Source organism: Macrosteles quadrilineatus, unplaced genomic scaffold (assembly GCF_028750875.1).
Source record: "Macrosteles quadrilineatus isolate MER2022 unplaced genomic scaffold, UCM_ALF_1.0 Scaffold_9__3_contigs__length_116548681, whole genome shotgun sequence".
Classification (NCBI taxonomy): domain Eukaryota; kingdom Metazoa; phylum Arthropoda; class Insecta; order Hemiptera; family Cicadellidae; genus Macrosteles; species Macrosteles quadrilineatus.
The window spans coordinates 35678883-35695444 of NW_026542602.1; the positions used below are offsets into that span (position 1 = coordinate 35678883).

General features: G+C 31.5%; 1 protein-coding gene across 1 annotated transcript; it reads right to left on the minus strand.

The window, feature by feature from the left end:
• Window positions 1–8025: 8025 nt before the first annotated feature.
• LOC129004365 (thioredoxin 1-like) lies at window positions 8026–13271 on the minus strand. The gene is made up of 3 exons (XM_054432932.1): window positions 13183–13271; window positions 10571–10667; window positions 8026–8373 (listed from the first exon to the last, which is right to left on the minus strand). The coding sequence occupies exons 1-3, from the start codon at window positions 13219–13221 to the stop codon at window positions 8042–8044; spliced, it is 468 nt and encodes a 155-aa protein (XP_054288907.1). The 5' UTR covers window positions 13222–13271; the 3' UTR covers window positions 8026–8041.
• Window positions 13272–16562: the final 3291 nt, after the last annotated feature.

Sequence of the window (16562 nt, forward strand, 5' to 3'; positions counted from 1 at the left end):
TATACATTTGTACTTTACTATTTCAGTAAAATAAGATAAGGCAACAGTCTAACTTCCCAATTCCCAATTGATATGGAGTATCATTCGTACTAGGTAGGCCTAATGCTTGAACTCGTCTGCAACAATTACAAAATGCAGAATAACAGGTAACCTAAAGTAATACTATTTTTATGTGTAGTTGATGCAAACATATTTAATTAAAATGTTATTTTACAATTTATAAAATGTTTTGAGAACAAGCTTATCCATCCAAATTAGACACGACAGTTGACGTTTATTATTTGACAATTACAAGGTTATTAACTGACAGACAACTGAATTGATTATTTATATTAAACAATGTTAAACAATATTATTTATAATATATAACACATAAATCAGTTTTCTTATAATTAAAACGTTTTCGACTTACTACTTCACGAGTTTGTACATTTGATAATGGGAATCAGCCAACTAAGAAAGAATCAGAACATTACAGATTTGAATCGAGTTAATTGACAGCTGTTCTTCAGTTCTGTCAATAAGGTAAAGTGTAATAATTTGGTATAACAAATTTATTGTTATTTATATTACTTAAAATTCCTGTATATTGCCTGGTATAAAAAAACTAACTTCCACTTGTTTTACTACAACAAAATAAAGTTTTTAGATAGCTTTAAAAACCACTTAACCATCATTTGTGTGACCAACTAGTGGCATCAAGAAACTGATAGTGACCCGAGTGACGGTTGTGAGTGTGGTTGTATCGTTATCACCAGAATGTCGGTTGTCCACGTGAAATATAATATGCGTCTTTTTTATCGTTAGTTGATTTTAATTTTTATAGAAAGGGTCAGAACAAGTTAACTGCATTCTTATAACAATTAACTGAAATACGCCGTTTTAATTCAGTTTTATTAACAGATTTGGACACTGTATTGTTCGGTAAAAAATATTTAAAATGTGTTTTTTGTAGAATATTAGCATAAAGCGGAAGGTATCAGGTGTTTTTTTTAGGATGTATAATTTAATATAAAAATGTTTTAGCGAATTTTCCTATGTGGAAGTAGCTATTACTATGGGTAAGACTAGTGTACGTAGTGTAGGACTGTGTTTATAATTTCATTCAATTGTATATTTCGTTACATAGAAACGCTATGTCATTATAAATATTTCAAAGTGTGAGAGAGAGTTTTGATCTCAAATTTGAAATATTTCTGACTCTCGACTCCAGATATCTTTACATCATGGTGGAAGCGATAAAGTCTTTCACCACGATCGTCTATTTCTTATTTGTATCCACACAAATTGGTCTTATCTTTGGTCAATATCTTCCCAACGCCAGACCTCACCTTCTTATTTACGTCACTTTATCGGCTGATCGGCCTTTTTTACACCTTCTTTCAACTCATTCAGCTAAATCTATCTTCACTATCTAACGTATAGGCCTAAACATACACCACGTTTAAACTTTTAGACTTTTCCTCTTAGATCACCAATCGTATGATGTAACCTTCCTTATCCCTCCTTATATTTCACTCCCTCTTCGGTCCCACACACCACGCTTGTCCGCATTTTCAACCGTCCTTACCAATCTCAACTTTCCAAACTCCCCTCCCTCTGGGGTGTCAAAGTCCCAAAAAACTTTACTTACGTAAAGACCCCCCCCCCCTTGAGGGCAAAAAGCCTTGCGGCAAACTGTGATGTTTTGGACTGTCAACCTCTTCGACACGAACAGAAAGCAGCAAGTGGGAAGGAAGAATCAAGTTGTACGGTGGGAGTCAGGAATATTTCCAATTTGAGATAAAGTTTTATTCTGTTTTTACAAAATAAACCTTTTCTCCTTTTTGAAATATTCATAATGCAGTTTTGTTTCACGGCAACAAATTTACAGTTAAACACCTGTTTTGAACTACTATGGAATAATATATTCTTGAATTTGTGTCTTTTGACAGACACATAATGGTATAAATGTTTTGCTTTAAGAGTGTTACTACAAAAATGTAAAATCAAATTGCTATGCAATGGACTGCCCCCCCCCCCTGAGTCAACATGTAACGTGCAACGGTGAAAGAGTATAAGTCCATACATCTAGACCCGAAATATCCCTACTAATGCCGCTTCTGACCGTCTAAATATTAATATTTCTTAGCGATACCAGGAAAGAACTCACCTTATTATGTTTAAAATTGTCATTTAAAACTGGGTTTTAAGAAAAACCTTAAAAAACTTTTTCAACCGGAGTAAAAAGACACAATTCGTTACTATACCTTTAAATACCAGTAAATACTTACTGAAAGTGTTGTAAAACTTACTCGTTTTGGAAAAATAAACAACTGTTATATATCCATAGTTTTAAAGATATATTTTAAAATTGGTGGTAAAATGTTGTTAGTTCAACTTAAAGATTTGAGGTTTACATTGGCACGTTAAGTTGACTTTTTACAATAGGTTTTTTTTTTTTTAATTGGAGCTGTAAATATTTTAATAAAAAATTTAAACACCCCCGCAACAGCAAACATGAAGACTAAGTGAATTTCCACTTGCCTGGTTCAGTTTTCCCTTAAAACTATTGAAATAACATTAGGTTTAACGAGTACCTAGGTTTGCTGCTACAGGATAGGTAATAAAGTGGTTTCCAATGTAAAATATTAATAGATTAGTATAAAATAGATAATTTTGCCAAGTTTCATCAAAATATATCCATAAACATGCAAAATACAAAATTTTACTTATTCTCCATAAAATAAGATGAAAATTTTAAATTTACAATTATTTGAACTTTTTCCTTAATGAATAACCATACATAACACTATATACTATATTATTGGGTTATTAAGCTCTTTCAATTGGATTGGAGAGAAATTGGGAAATTTTATGTTTTGAAGGTCTGATGAAACAAAAATTACCCTGTAAATCCCCCCGAAAATCCCGTTCCTATGTCCTATCACACTGGTTCTGGAACTTTTTCAAACTTGTAAGATTAACGGATATAGCATGCAAAACGTATACAAGATTCAGTCAACTACAACAAGATATGAAACGACTCATGACTTTTTTCTAAAAGAATTCTATTTTAAGAACCGACCTTTAATCAACTCTCTTAACTTTAATTACACTGCTGGTAGGGAAATAAAGGACTTGGGTAACAAAGTGGGGTGATCAATAAAGTCTCGGATTTCAAAGACTCTAGATATTAATTATAACAACTTTACTAAAAAAATATTCATAGTCAGATTTGTGTTCATTATTTTCAATATTACTTTCAACATTATTTCATTACTTATTTAGCTAACATCCATTATGCCTTCTTTTGGAATGCCTAAGCCATTTCGTCCAAACATTTTATTCTATACTTTTAAGGGATAAAACCAGATTCTAATTGTGCCATTGGACCTGTTGTGTGTTAGTAATAGGTTTTGAGATTTTTAAAGCCCGCTTTCTATGTCTACTGTAATGAAATGGAATGGTTATTAATAAAAGGTAAGTTACTGAATAAGTAAATAACTAAGAAAGATTAACTTGTAGGGTTACACTTTTATTGTGGTTATGGGTTGTAAAATTCCTTATTTAGTAATAACCAAACAATTTCATTACTTTTTATTAAACTTTAAAGAATGTCCATCATTATTTGGCATTTATTTTTACCCTATTTCTTTTTCTATCTTACAATCCAAGAAATTTATTAAATAAATTCAATCATAACTGACCTAATATTTTGATACCTAAGAAGTAATGTTTATAAAAAAGGTGTTTAAAAAGATTGGCTGGATGTTAACGGGAACACTCAACAAACCCCTGTTTCAATGCTAGGTAGTAATTTTAAACAATAGAGTAACTCTTAAGACAAAGTATAAAAAGTAAAAAAGATTTGTTTGCCTCACTAATTGTTTTAATGTCCTTCTAACTGTTTACCATGGATTAAAAATAACCACAAATAAAAGTTTCTAATCTTTAATCTATAGCTTTACTAAGCGAAAGATGACTTCCCCTTTGTAAAGGCTACCTATCCACAAAGAAATTAATTAATCTTTCATGGAAACAAAAAAAATCTTAAAAGATAAAGATATTTTAACACATCAAAAATGAATTATGGAGGGGTTTCTATTTGCATGGACAAATGTCAGACTTCAACATGATAAAAATAAATATAGATCTCATACCCATGTGTGGATTACCTTTAGAATTGTTGTCTTATTCTAAAATAATATAAAAATCTCACTTCAAGTTCTGACATTTGTGAAAAAATAGTTTTAAAAATATATGTCTATCACATCTGGATATAAGAGGTTATTTAATATTTAAAACTTATTATTAAATAAAAAATATATATATAAATAGTTGAGAGAAGTCAATTATGCTTCTTGAAAGGTCTTGAAAGCCTTTTAATGGTTTTTTTCAAATCCCTTATGATATGATTGTAAAATATATTTAGCAAACAGTAGTTGCCTTAATTCATAAACTTACGACTCACTTATTGAGCTGTCGTAGTTCATTGTCGTAAACGTATTTTAAAAACTAATTTATTCACAAAAAATAAACTGTAAAATTAATTTTGGAAATAACCAACATATGTTTCTAATATCTTTACATGGTTGAACCAAATTGGCATTGTAATCTATTAAACTAAAATATAAATAATCATTAATACAATTTAAATTTTTATAGTATTTATTATTGTAAATTCTGAATAAAAAATAAAATCCTGTAACTATGTAATCAGAGAAAACTAAATCTAAGTATGATAATATTCACAGTATATTCATTACTAAACTAAGTCAACTTCAAGCTCTCTAGGACACAAGTAAGATGATCAGAGGAGGATATTGGTGCCTTGTCAGCTGCAGGGAGAACTTTTCAGTTAATTGCTCCTTGTATCAAAGTGAACGTTTCTCGTCAAACTCTGTTGACGCCCCTTGAGCTCGAAATTAGAAATAGTTTACCCAATATAAAACAATGTCAATAGAAAATAATTTCTTTACATCCACATTATAGTTTGTTACATCCAGTTTTGTTGCATAATTGCAACAATTGATATTGCGTAATTGATTGCAACAATTGAGCTATAAGTCCCATATGGCAATTAACATGTTTTGTACTTAATCTCAAATGGAAAAATATCTGACAGTGCTGTAAAAATATTATATAACCTATACTACTTCTCACAAATATGTTCTAAATTATAAATCCCGATGTTATTCTAATGCAGAAAAAGTAAACTAGTGTAGTTGCTGTTGTTGCTATGGATATATCACTAGCGTCTAGACTGCCAGTGCAACTCGAAGGATCGTGGATCAGAGGCGCTGTGGCACCACCGCACCATGTCGTACGCTTCCGAATCATACCGGCGCATCAGCATAGCTTATCTAACTGTTCGCGGAAAATTGTTATGTGTATCACTGTCGCTGTCAAAACGTATAATTTGTAGGTTAAATTTAAATTTAATATAATTAAACTGTCATAACCTAACCAAACTTGCTGATAATGATAAGGTCGATTGAAGGTTTACTAATCGAAAAAATAGGTCTGTTCACAAAATAAAATTATAAATGTCCCAAATTCAATTTTATATTTTTTTTATTATAAAATTAAACTGTCATAACCTAACCAAACCAACCAAACTTGCTGATATGAAAAAAATTGTTAACAAAAAGTTAGTGCTACCAGCGGGATTCGAACCCGGCACCTTCAGATTATCAGCACGGCACGTTATCAACTACACCACCAAGGCTCATGACTCAGCTCCGTATCGTTGCAGTAATGGTTGACGTCACGCCATCGGCACGGAGCGGTGGTGGGGGGTTTTTCGATCTGATCCACGATCCTAGGAGTTGCACTGGCAGTCTAGATGCTTATATGGATATATTTTGATCAAACTTGGAAAATTTATTTATTTCATTCAAAATCACGATTTATTACTCTTCCTGTAGCAGCAAACGGGTACTTGTTAAACCCAATATAATTTTAATAGGGAATAAATCTGACATTAAGAAAATATTTTAGTAAAAATCCAACTAGGCAAAAAGAAATTTGCTTAGTTTACAGGTTTGCTGCGGTAGGGGTATTTAATCAAGTGGTCTAGTATTAACATTGAAACATGTTTGTATATCAAATCATTTCAACATGTTTACAACATAGTTCACAACGAAGTAAATAAATCCCAAGAGAATAATTTGTCTGTGTACTTTAATGAGGTAAATATTTGCTTATAAGGTTAGCAACGCTGTCAAAACCACTTCACTCGCTTAAAGGCTTGGTGAGTTTTCAACGTGATTTTCTATATCATTAAAATTCACGATTGGTGCTCCTGATTCTTCAGGATTTAATGCACAAAATAAATGCTTTAGTTTGGTCGTGGATTTTACATTGCAGCTTTAATCAGTAAGAAATAAAACATAGGCTTGCCAACAATCCCGTACTTATGAAACAAAATTAAAAAAAAAAAACTTGTACATTCAAAACTTTACTATTCCAGTGAATTTACTAGAAAAATACTAGTTTCTGCTAACTGCGTCATCCGAAGTACGTCAATGCAGTTGTCGTATTTGAAAAGTAAACAGTAATTGTGACAGCTGACATGCCAGCTGCACAGTCAGTGTTGCCAACTTATTTACACGTGTACACTATCTCACATAACCGTTTCATAACTCATGTTATACGTTGAAAATATCGATTTACAAGTAAACTAGTGCAAGAAGTAAACATTAGAGTAGCAAAACTGAAATATTGTGGGAATGCGCTACCTTGCATGTAAAAATGTAAAAAACTACTTTAACAGGCAACTTTAGAAAATGCATTACATTTTATGCTACAGCGTTTATGGAACGTCTGTCTAAAACACGTAGATAATAATAAAAGTCCTACAAATTAATTAATCTGGGGCGTAGGATTTGCTGCATGCAGGTAAAATATTGGGTGCATATCCATTTCGCAATTCCAATTTAAAAAATAAAATTTCCTAGTTACAAAGTGTTGTTGAAAATTCATGGGCATCCATGTTCATCCATGATGTTCAATAGATACTTCAAACCCATTTCCAAAAAAAATTAATTCTGTTTATAAAATATTCCTTACCCCCATACCTTATAATAAATTAACAACACACTAATCTCAGCTAATACTGTGATGAGTTTGCATTATATTACAGGTAAAACTTGAATTTACTTTCCTTATTGTAGAATTTGTATTTACTTCATACTGTGATGTCATTTAATACATGTAACTTTTAGTATAAATTAGAATCGCTAAGGAACAATGTTGATGAAACTCCAAACTGAAAGAGTAAAAAATAGGGTCTTTATTTTTTCAAATCCTGTGAAGAAAGTTTATTTATTGCATTGGATAAGACAGGTTGAATTATGTTTTGTGCCTTAAGCCGCGTGAATAGTTTGCAGTACAAGTGCTGCGTGTCTTGTTTGGGATAAAAAACTGTACAGCAATGTAGCTGAGTTCCATACTTGGCGTTGATTATTTTACTGTTAAAGATGCGACCTTGCTTTGAATGAACGTTTATAATAATCAAGAACATACTTGAATAATGCATCTGAGTGTGCTGGTTTAAAATACTGGTTTTAAATTTCTGTTCGGACACGAGCAGATAAGATCTGTAACTACTCTATTATAAAACCCTTACACCCCAAATTATCACTTACCTCAGTGGAGAAATCAACCATACACTTATCAATCCATTGCCTTATCGAATGAAGTAAATCTATTATCATTTCATTTCCAAGATAGGAAGGCTCCAGTTAACAATGATGTAAATACCTGTATTATCGGAAATTGGTTGCTGTGGGTTGCTGTGGCTTGCCTGGGTTTGGCTCACTATGGAGCCATATTAAGAGTTATCAGGACATGATGGTAGATAGCTGCTTCAGCTATGCAACCGATTGGGCTGCGAATAATACAGGTATTGAAACCACTCTTATAGGTATACTATTATATTTATAAGAAAAGTATATTTTATTCAATTTCTATCTGATGTTGTTATATCAACGCTTATCAGCAAGACACTTAAATGTGGACTGGTTAGAAATAAATTTCCGATAAATTCGCTACATGTTTATTTGCCGTATTGGTCCAACATACTCTTCACTTCTTCCATATCTGCTCCCACCACATCGTCTAGGTTGGTCCCTTTCTTAATGAACTTAAAAGTCGGAACAGAGCGAACAGAGTAGTGTTTCTTAATATCCTTCCGCGTTCCAGTGTTTACCTTAAGAAACATGGTTTTGGGATAATCTGTAGCATATCCAGACAAGGCAGGCGAAGCTATGTTTTTGCAAGGCTCACACCACGACGTAAAGAAATATATCACGACCAGTTGTCCTTTTCTTTCGGCTTTATTCTTCTTATTGTTCAAGTCTTTAAGGCTTTCCACCTCATGTAGGTTAGCTAGAACAGGTTGGACTTGATAAGTAGGCTACATGCACTTTATATCTGAATCTTGAGGGATACATGCTATTAGTGTCTTGGCTTCTAATGTTTCAACCAAGCCGCAATAGCAAACTACTGATTATAGAGTAGTTGGGAGATAAAATAGTAGTAATTATAAAATGTAGAGATAGTGTATGTCAAAAAAGTGATTCAAACTGTTATTGAGTTTCCGTTACATATAAATGTGATAACGCTGTCTCATTTCATTTCCTACTGAAATATATTATCGGCCTCATGTCAAATATAATATGACAATACCAAATTACATAAAATTGGGTGGTTTTTACTTAAATCCTTGTAATACGTAGAGTAAATACCCCGCCCCTCCCGTAGAAAACCGATGGGGACTAAGCGACTTTCCAATTGATTGGATGTTCACACACGATTATTGCTTATAGTGGTTAGATTTATTCCCTATTCAAATAACATTAGATTTAACAGATACTTAGGTTTCCTGCTACAAGGCATGTATAAATTGTTTTTTGGCCAGATGTTAATAGTGTAGGATGAAACAAATAAATTTCACTACAGTTACCTGACAAAGTGGGCTTCCTTGCACTGATTATAACTCGCAAAGTAGCTAATTGCTACATTTACTTACTTTTGCTTCACTCTTTTTCTTTTTGCCTTTCTCATGTTTTGCCGCACTCCAGTATTCCAACCAAACAACACAAAACAGTATGCTTTTGTTAAGCACGTAATTCGTGTACGCTTGAAAATAAGTTGGCAACACTTATTTTCAAGCTACTACGACTACGATCAGCTGGTACAGCACTTCCCATTTCTTTCAACGCTTGGTTTTAACCTATCCTAAAAACGTCTTGTATAGTGTTTAAAAGACTAATTATTTCAATGTTTTATAGTACTTGTAGGAAAAATATAATGTGTAACTATGTATCAACATATTCATACACAAGCAAACTACAACAGTTTATTTAGTCTCTATAAGAATAACATGGGAATTATAAATTTACAGACCTTTTTCCTGAACTACTAAGCGCATAACAGCTTTGATATACACACTAAATTTTTCTTATGAGCCCTACATAATGTAGCTTTAGAAAGAAAGTGCAAAATCTTATGTTTTTAGGGGGGAAAAAGGTAAAAACCAACTCTTACCATAATATAAAACCCCCATAAACCCCAGTTCCCATAGTCCACCATGCTGGTTCACGTACTTGTTTGAATGTGTAAGTTTACAAGTTCAAACGTAAATTTAATAAAATCATATAATTTCTGAGGACCTTAAGGCGGAAAAGAAAATCGGTCCCGAGTACAGGTCTTACCATGAGACCTACGGGAATAGCTTATTCGCTATATGGGAAATTAAAAAACTCCAGATAACTTAGCATATTGGAACGTTGAGTACGCTTAATAGTTATGGAGAAAGTTTCAAAAACTATAAATTTAAAATTCTTATGTTCATGTTATGGAGAATTGGTAAACTTACTGCTTCTACTTTATTGCATTCCAAGTAACAGCAAACCTAAATACTCGTTACACCTAATGTCATTAAAATAGGGAATAATCTTAAATTTATAGTGAGATATATTAGTGAAACTCTAATATGGCAATTTTAAATTCAATTAGTCTGCAGGTTTGCTGTGGCGGGGGTATTAAATATTATTTATGTTAGTTGTATTTCGCCACACAACACAGTAAAAAGCTGTTTTCAGGTCTCATTAAAGACGTTATTTGTTACAGAAAAGACTCAGTAAACACAGCTGGTGCTCTAATGCATTTTTTTAAAGACAGAATTATGGTTAAATCAGTACTCTTACAACGAACCTAATATATGACCATACATGTTAGTAACAATTTACTTCTCTCCCATCGTAAATATTAAAACGGAATTTTTCAAAACTCTTTTTATCGAACATTATGTTTAATTATTGTACATTGACAGTATTATGGTGATAAATTAGTTGTCTTTTACTTGATTGTTAATACTGGTAGTAGAGCAAAAATACTGGTAGTAGAGCAAAAATATGAAATGTGGCCCACTCGGGACGGTGTAATGTTCTGCTTTCGGCCAGCCTCGCATGGGCATCATGCTTGTACCTTTAACACCTACTTCCCGGCCTTGTTGTAATCGAATTGTGAAGCTGAAAATTTACCTTGCCAATTAAAATTACTCATTATACTTTAAACTCACCAGTTTTGTCGGTAGTTGTTTTAAGGCGTCGTAGTGTGGCCCCTACGTCCCATTTGTGGATTTTAAACGGGTTTTCGACTAGTTGAAGCAGGGTAACCTAAAATAATAACATTAATTTAAAAGAAAAAGTGCTTTACTAAACAAAGAGGTAATAATTTTACACGAATGTAAACCACTTTAAAACAATAGTTGATAAACAACCGTCTGTTTTAGTTGTCACAACATTTGCATCAAAACGGAAAATAAACGGTATTAGCAATCTGACACATAATTTCTACCGTTAGTTTGTCAGCAACCCTTAACATGGTGCGTGATTAAAACGGTGAGCTTTAATAATTTATTAGGGAAATTAAAAAAGTAGCAGTAACTTTTAAACCGTAATTTGTACAGCAATAGGGCATGTACCATTTCGTGATTGAGTTAAAATGATTAAAACATACACACAATTTGAATAAAAATTGGTCAAGTTGGTTTTTTGAAATTCCAATTTACCTTGAATAAGGTTTATATGGAGAAAATTACAAAAGTTACAATACACTCTGAACCGTAGTTTTACAGCAATGGGGGTTATACAAAATTTATTTGAATCAAAAGGAGTATAACATTCTAAATTATAATCAAAATCGTTCGGGCCAGTTTTGAGTAATTCAATTTTTACTTTTTTATGGGTTGTTATTGGAGAGCATGAATAAAAATAATACCCCCGCCGCAGCAAACCTGACGCCTAAGCGAATTTCCATTTGGCTGAATTGATTTTCAATTGATCTATTTAAATAACAATAGGTTTAACGAGTACCTAGGTTTGCTGCTACAAGGAAACTAATAAAGTGTGTGTTTTAAGTAAAATAATTATTGCTTAGTATAAAATGAATATATTTGCCAAGTTTGATCAAAAGATATCCATAAACAAGCAAACTACAACATTTTACAATATTCTCCATAAGAATAACATGGGAATTTTAAATTTACCATTTTTTTAGTTTTCTCCGTAACCAATAACCGTACAAAAACACTTTGATATACTGAATTGTTTGTTTTTTTAAGCTCTTTAAGAAGGTTTAGAGAAAAATTGGGAAATTTTGTGTTTTGAGGGTCAAAAGTGAGAAAAACCAATTTTGACCCCATAAAACCCCCCATAAAACCCTGTTCCCATGGTCCGATCATGCTGGATCGCGAACTCATTCAAGTTTATCCCGCCTTACACCTTCAAACCAAATTTCATCAAAATTGGATAAAAATTACTCAAGTTATCGTGTTCACGGACACACATATATATATATATATACATATATAAAAATTTGAACGAGTGGTGTTTTTGGCCTCTGGGGACATCAAAATGAAAAAGTAAATCGGTCCCGGGCCTAAGTCTTACCATGAGACCTACGGTAATAGCTACTTCCCTATAGGGAAATTCGCTAAAAATAAAGAAAAGCCTTAAAGATACTATTGATTAATACCTACAAAAATCGGACCACAGGTGCGGTCTGTAGCTCTGTACACATCCACACATACAGACAGATACACACACACACGCACACACACAGACATTACTTCTACATAACTTTTTTGAGTTTAGGGGGACCCGAAACGGTAATATCCACCAAAAACCTAAACGCGAACATTTTGACAAAACAACACTTTCTCCATAGGCTACTTTGGTAAAGGAGAAGAAAGTAAAATACCTACATTTTAAACGACATAAAACACAAAAAAGTGATGTTTTCTAAACACTTAGTTTGTTATTACAATGAATAAAAATGATAATATATAACTTAACTTGAAGAATTGAAACAGACAAATAACATAATACAATATCAAGGACATAAAACTTCATCATATATTATAAATAAGTTTTAAAATGTTGTTATAGTTGCATTTACACCGAAACTATAAATAAAACTTACTTATAAGATTTCATATATATTTTATGGAATATCGAAGGTATTGTGTTAAGACACGCCAATCCCTTGCGTTAAGGTATCGATAACATTCTTTTAACATATATGATACTTGCTTATACTTGCTTGATACTTGCATATATGATGTCTTGCTTCCTAACCAAGACTTTCTTATATTACCCTAAATATAACAGATAACAATTATATTATATGATATTTAGGTTATATATTATATATATTATATTTATATTAGATTATATTTAGACGTGAGTAGTAATTTCGGCCACTAAAAAAATTTGCTCGGCCCAAGGTTTATAATAAGCTTTGTGCTTTGCCCTAGCTTTAATTTCCCAATAAATTAATTCTGCCTCACCAACTGCAGCTGATAGTGAGAAACAGATGTCCTAGCATAGCCTACACGTTCTTCCTTCAATTAAATTCTGCTAACGAATCAATATGTGACACCAATGTACTGAAATCTAAAGTTAAAACTGTATACCTAAACCTCAGCAATGTTTCAATGTCTGCACCAAAATATAAGATTTTCAATTATCTGTTTTGCAAATATACTAGGTAACCTATTATTAGGTGAATAGACACTTTTACTTCTTAATTAATATTCGTTCACGATGAAAAAATTTTTGTATAGACCCTATACTACTGTCCACGTAAATCGATCAAAGTAAAGTAAAGCATAAGGTTGGTAAAACTTACCACCACGGTTATCCCCACAACATATTGGTAGTGCTTCATGTTGACTACAGTGGAATTGGACTGAATTGCTCACGAATACCTGGCATAATTGACAGTTGTTATCAATTAATCACACTTACTTGTTATGACTTTTAGTGTATGAAATACGTGTTTTGATGAACTTATGGCGTTCAGAGCAATATGTAAACGTGTTTGCAAGTATGCTTGAGAAAATATTTAGTTTTTTTATTCTTTTTTAATTTTCTCTGCCAATTATCTTAATTCTTTGGAATCAGAGTAAACACAGGGTTGTTTGAGATCAGATCTCTAAATGCAGTATTTATTCAAGCGACCCAATCAAAGGATTTATGGTTTAAATCTCAATTAATTGTTATTGGGAAATCTCAGTTGAAGGATTATTGCTGGATCGCAAATAATCTTGCCTCAACGGGTTGTATATTTACCGAACAGTGTTCTCCTCTTTTTAAAAGCTTTTCCCTAGCTTTCTAAATGGTACAATTGTAATCTAAAAAAATTCCTTTACGCAAACCTTTATCAAATTGTATTTGTACAACATTATTTACATTAGCATTTAAGCAGCTCAATCCAATTCCAGTTCGATGATTAATTTTAATAGTTGTATTTATTGTAATATTATACCATATTAGGTATGAACCGTATAAGAAATATACAAAACGCATGAAAAAGACCAAATAGGTATGGCATAGGTAGGTAGTATAGGTAACACCCTTTTTTCAAAATTTAGTTGATGATTTTACGATGTAGAATGAGGTGCAACCTGACTATTCTACCTCATTTTCTAACTATAACCAGCTCAGTGATAGAGGGATACAGTATTTTGATATATCAAAATATATCAAAATGTTTCACTTATAGTCCAGTCATATTATAATATGGCTGGACTATAAGTGAAAAACTGACACAAAAATTTTAATATATTTGAATAATTAGGCCCAATCATTGAACTTGGGATATTTAATGATTTTAAATGTTTAAAAGAAATCAATTTTGTTCCGTAGGACGAGGCCAGAAACGTGATTGCTGCTCTTCTAATCATTGGAAGTTGGGAAAGATAAATTAGAAAAGTTGGCTGAACCCATCAAACTGTTTTGATGGTCATTTGTAAAGGTTGTTTTATCACTTTTGTCATCCGCTTGATAAATCATCACACCTAGATCAGATTAAACAATTATGATAATCTAATACACTATCATATTCACATAAAGTACCATATATATTTTCTTGTAGTTTATTTTTGTTTGATTAAAAATATTAGACTTTTTACATTAATTCACTACCACTTATCATATTAGGTTAGGACCACGAATACCAGAAAAATACCGGTATGTATTACAAACATAAACTAATTACGTTTTTGGCCCAAAATAAAACAAAACCCCTAAACTAATAGCATTAATTAACATACGGTTTTGTTCAATTTTGGGCCAAAAACGTAATTTATTTCTGTTTATGATACCTATCGGGTTTTTTTCTAGTATTAGGGGTTAGGACTATGTTTAATCAATATGTTTAACTTAACCTAACTAACCTAATATACTAATGGTCCAAAATATGTCCTTTCAATTTAAACCTTATACTTAAATAATATGTTGTCAAATAATGGCGTTTATTATGATGGATAAAATACAATATTTAATTCATTTCGGCAACGATATAATATTAGCTTGTTCATCCAGAGTTTCAATTACATCCAATATAATATCATGTATTGCCACCCTCTCTCAAATATAGATAAGTGTTTCAGCGAAAGAAACTAATCGATGAGTTTCGTTAAGCATCCAGCTCATAATTAATTGATTGTTATATTCACTTTTTTACTTTAAGGATGTTTTTACATTAGGGATAATTTAACGACTTAATAAATAGCCTTTCTTGCATGAAGCTAAAATTTCGTTTGAATATATAATTGATATTTTCTTGTAACATTTTTCTTGTTTGATTAACACAAAAAATAAAGACTCTATTAGAATTTTATTTAAAATGTTTATTTCATAAATTATGTAATATTTTAATATTGCTATTAGTGTATTACGTCACAGTTTGTAAGGTGAAATACAAATAACCAACAGCATATATGGAGAATCTAATAATTAGTTTATAAGCATTTAAAGTATGTAATATCTAAACATCGAAAACTATTTAATACATATTAATATAGATTTAAAAGGATCCATTGTTTCAATATACTCGTTTAACTTAACAAAGTTAACCTTTGGGTATTGAATAAATATCAAGGGATTTATGTTTATATTATTCAAATTTACTATTCAGTAAATAAATTACATATCAATCATATATAATTATTGATATATTAACATATTCCCATTTGGGTTCGTATTCTATTGATTGTAGTTATGTAAACTTGGAAATGGTAACATTTTATTAATTTCTCTAGCATTTCCCACATGAAATAATATAATGCTTTCATAAATAATAGATTTATTTATGGGGACGGAGCGTTCGCCCCCAACGTATTACCAAGGGTTTGGCTAAACTAATTGTGTAAATGCTAATTATTTTCTTATTATTGGAAATATTTATATTTATATTATCAGAGTAAAGTATTGACTTTTATTATGCCTGATAATGTCAGGTGTCGGCAAAGTTATATAAGAAAAATGAAAAATCAGATGTAAAAGTATATTTTTATTTCCCCTGAAAACATCACATTATTTAGCTTATTGTTGGGAAAATTATTTATGCATACAAGAATAATAATAGGGACTCAACAATTACGAGAATAGTAAGATAAGTCCCTTTGAAACGAAAGTGCATAATCCGGAATTAAGAAGAAAAACGGATTTTGTGAAAATCTTAGGTAACATTAAAAGCAAGATAATGAAAGGAGTAGCGTTTTTGACTCCTTCAAGGGAAGAATTGACAGAAGACGATAAAAGGCGTTGTAAGGGATAAAAGTGTCTTTTTTGAAAGGCTTAAAGTGAAAATGACAATATAAACCAGGTTATCTGTAACATCAAAAAGAATAGATCGAGGGTGGAACCCTTATAGGCTGAATATGTAACATAAGTAAATAAATAATCATCAAATATCAGAAGAAGAAAAAATCAAATAATTGCGTGATTTACTTTTACACTTTTTTTGCTGAGTTCAATTTAAGTAGTGATTATTTGTATTTTTTAACATATATAACTATGAAAGTCTTAAACGTAAAACCAATATTAACCGCGTTCTCTTTCAAATGACAGTCAGTGACCCATATGAATATAATGATCTTGTTTTCACCCAACTTTTAGTGTAAATCTCCCAATTCATGTTTTGTAAATATTTGTGGTAAACAAATAACAACCTCCATCAAATATTGTAAGTAAATATTTATTTAAAGGGTTTTAATTGCATAC

What these genes read in the sequence shown, in the direction of transcription:
- LOC129004365 (XM_054432932.1), bottom strand. Translation starts at nt 13,221, where the DNA reads ATGAAGCACTACCAATATGTTGTGGGGATAACCGTGGTG. An exon ending in TTGTGGGGATAACCGTGGTG is followed by an intron (nt 10,668 to 13,182) that starts GTAAGTTTTACC and finishes TTATTATTTTAG; the next exon opens with GTTACCCTGCTTCAACTAGT. An exon ending in AACAACTACCGACAAAACTG is followed by an intron (nt 8,374 to 10,570) that starts GTGAGTTTAAAG and finishes AACCTGTTCTAG; the next exon opens with CTAACCTACATGAGGTGGAA.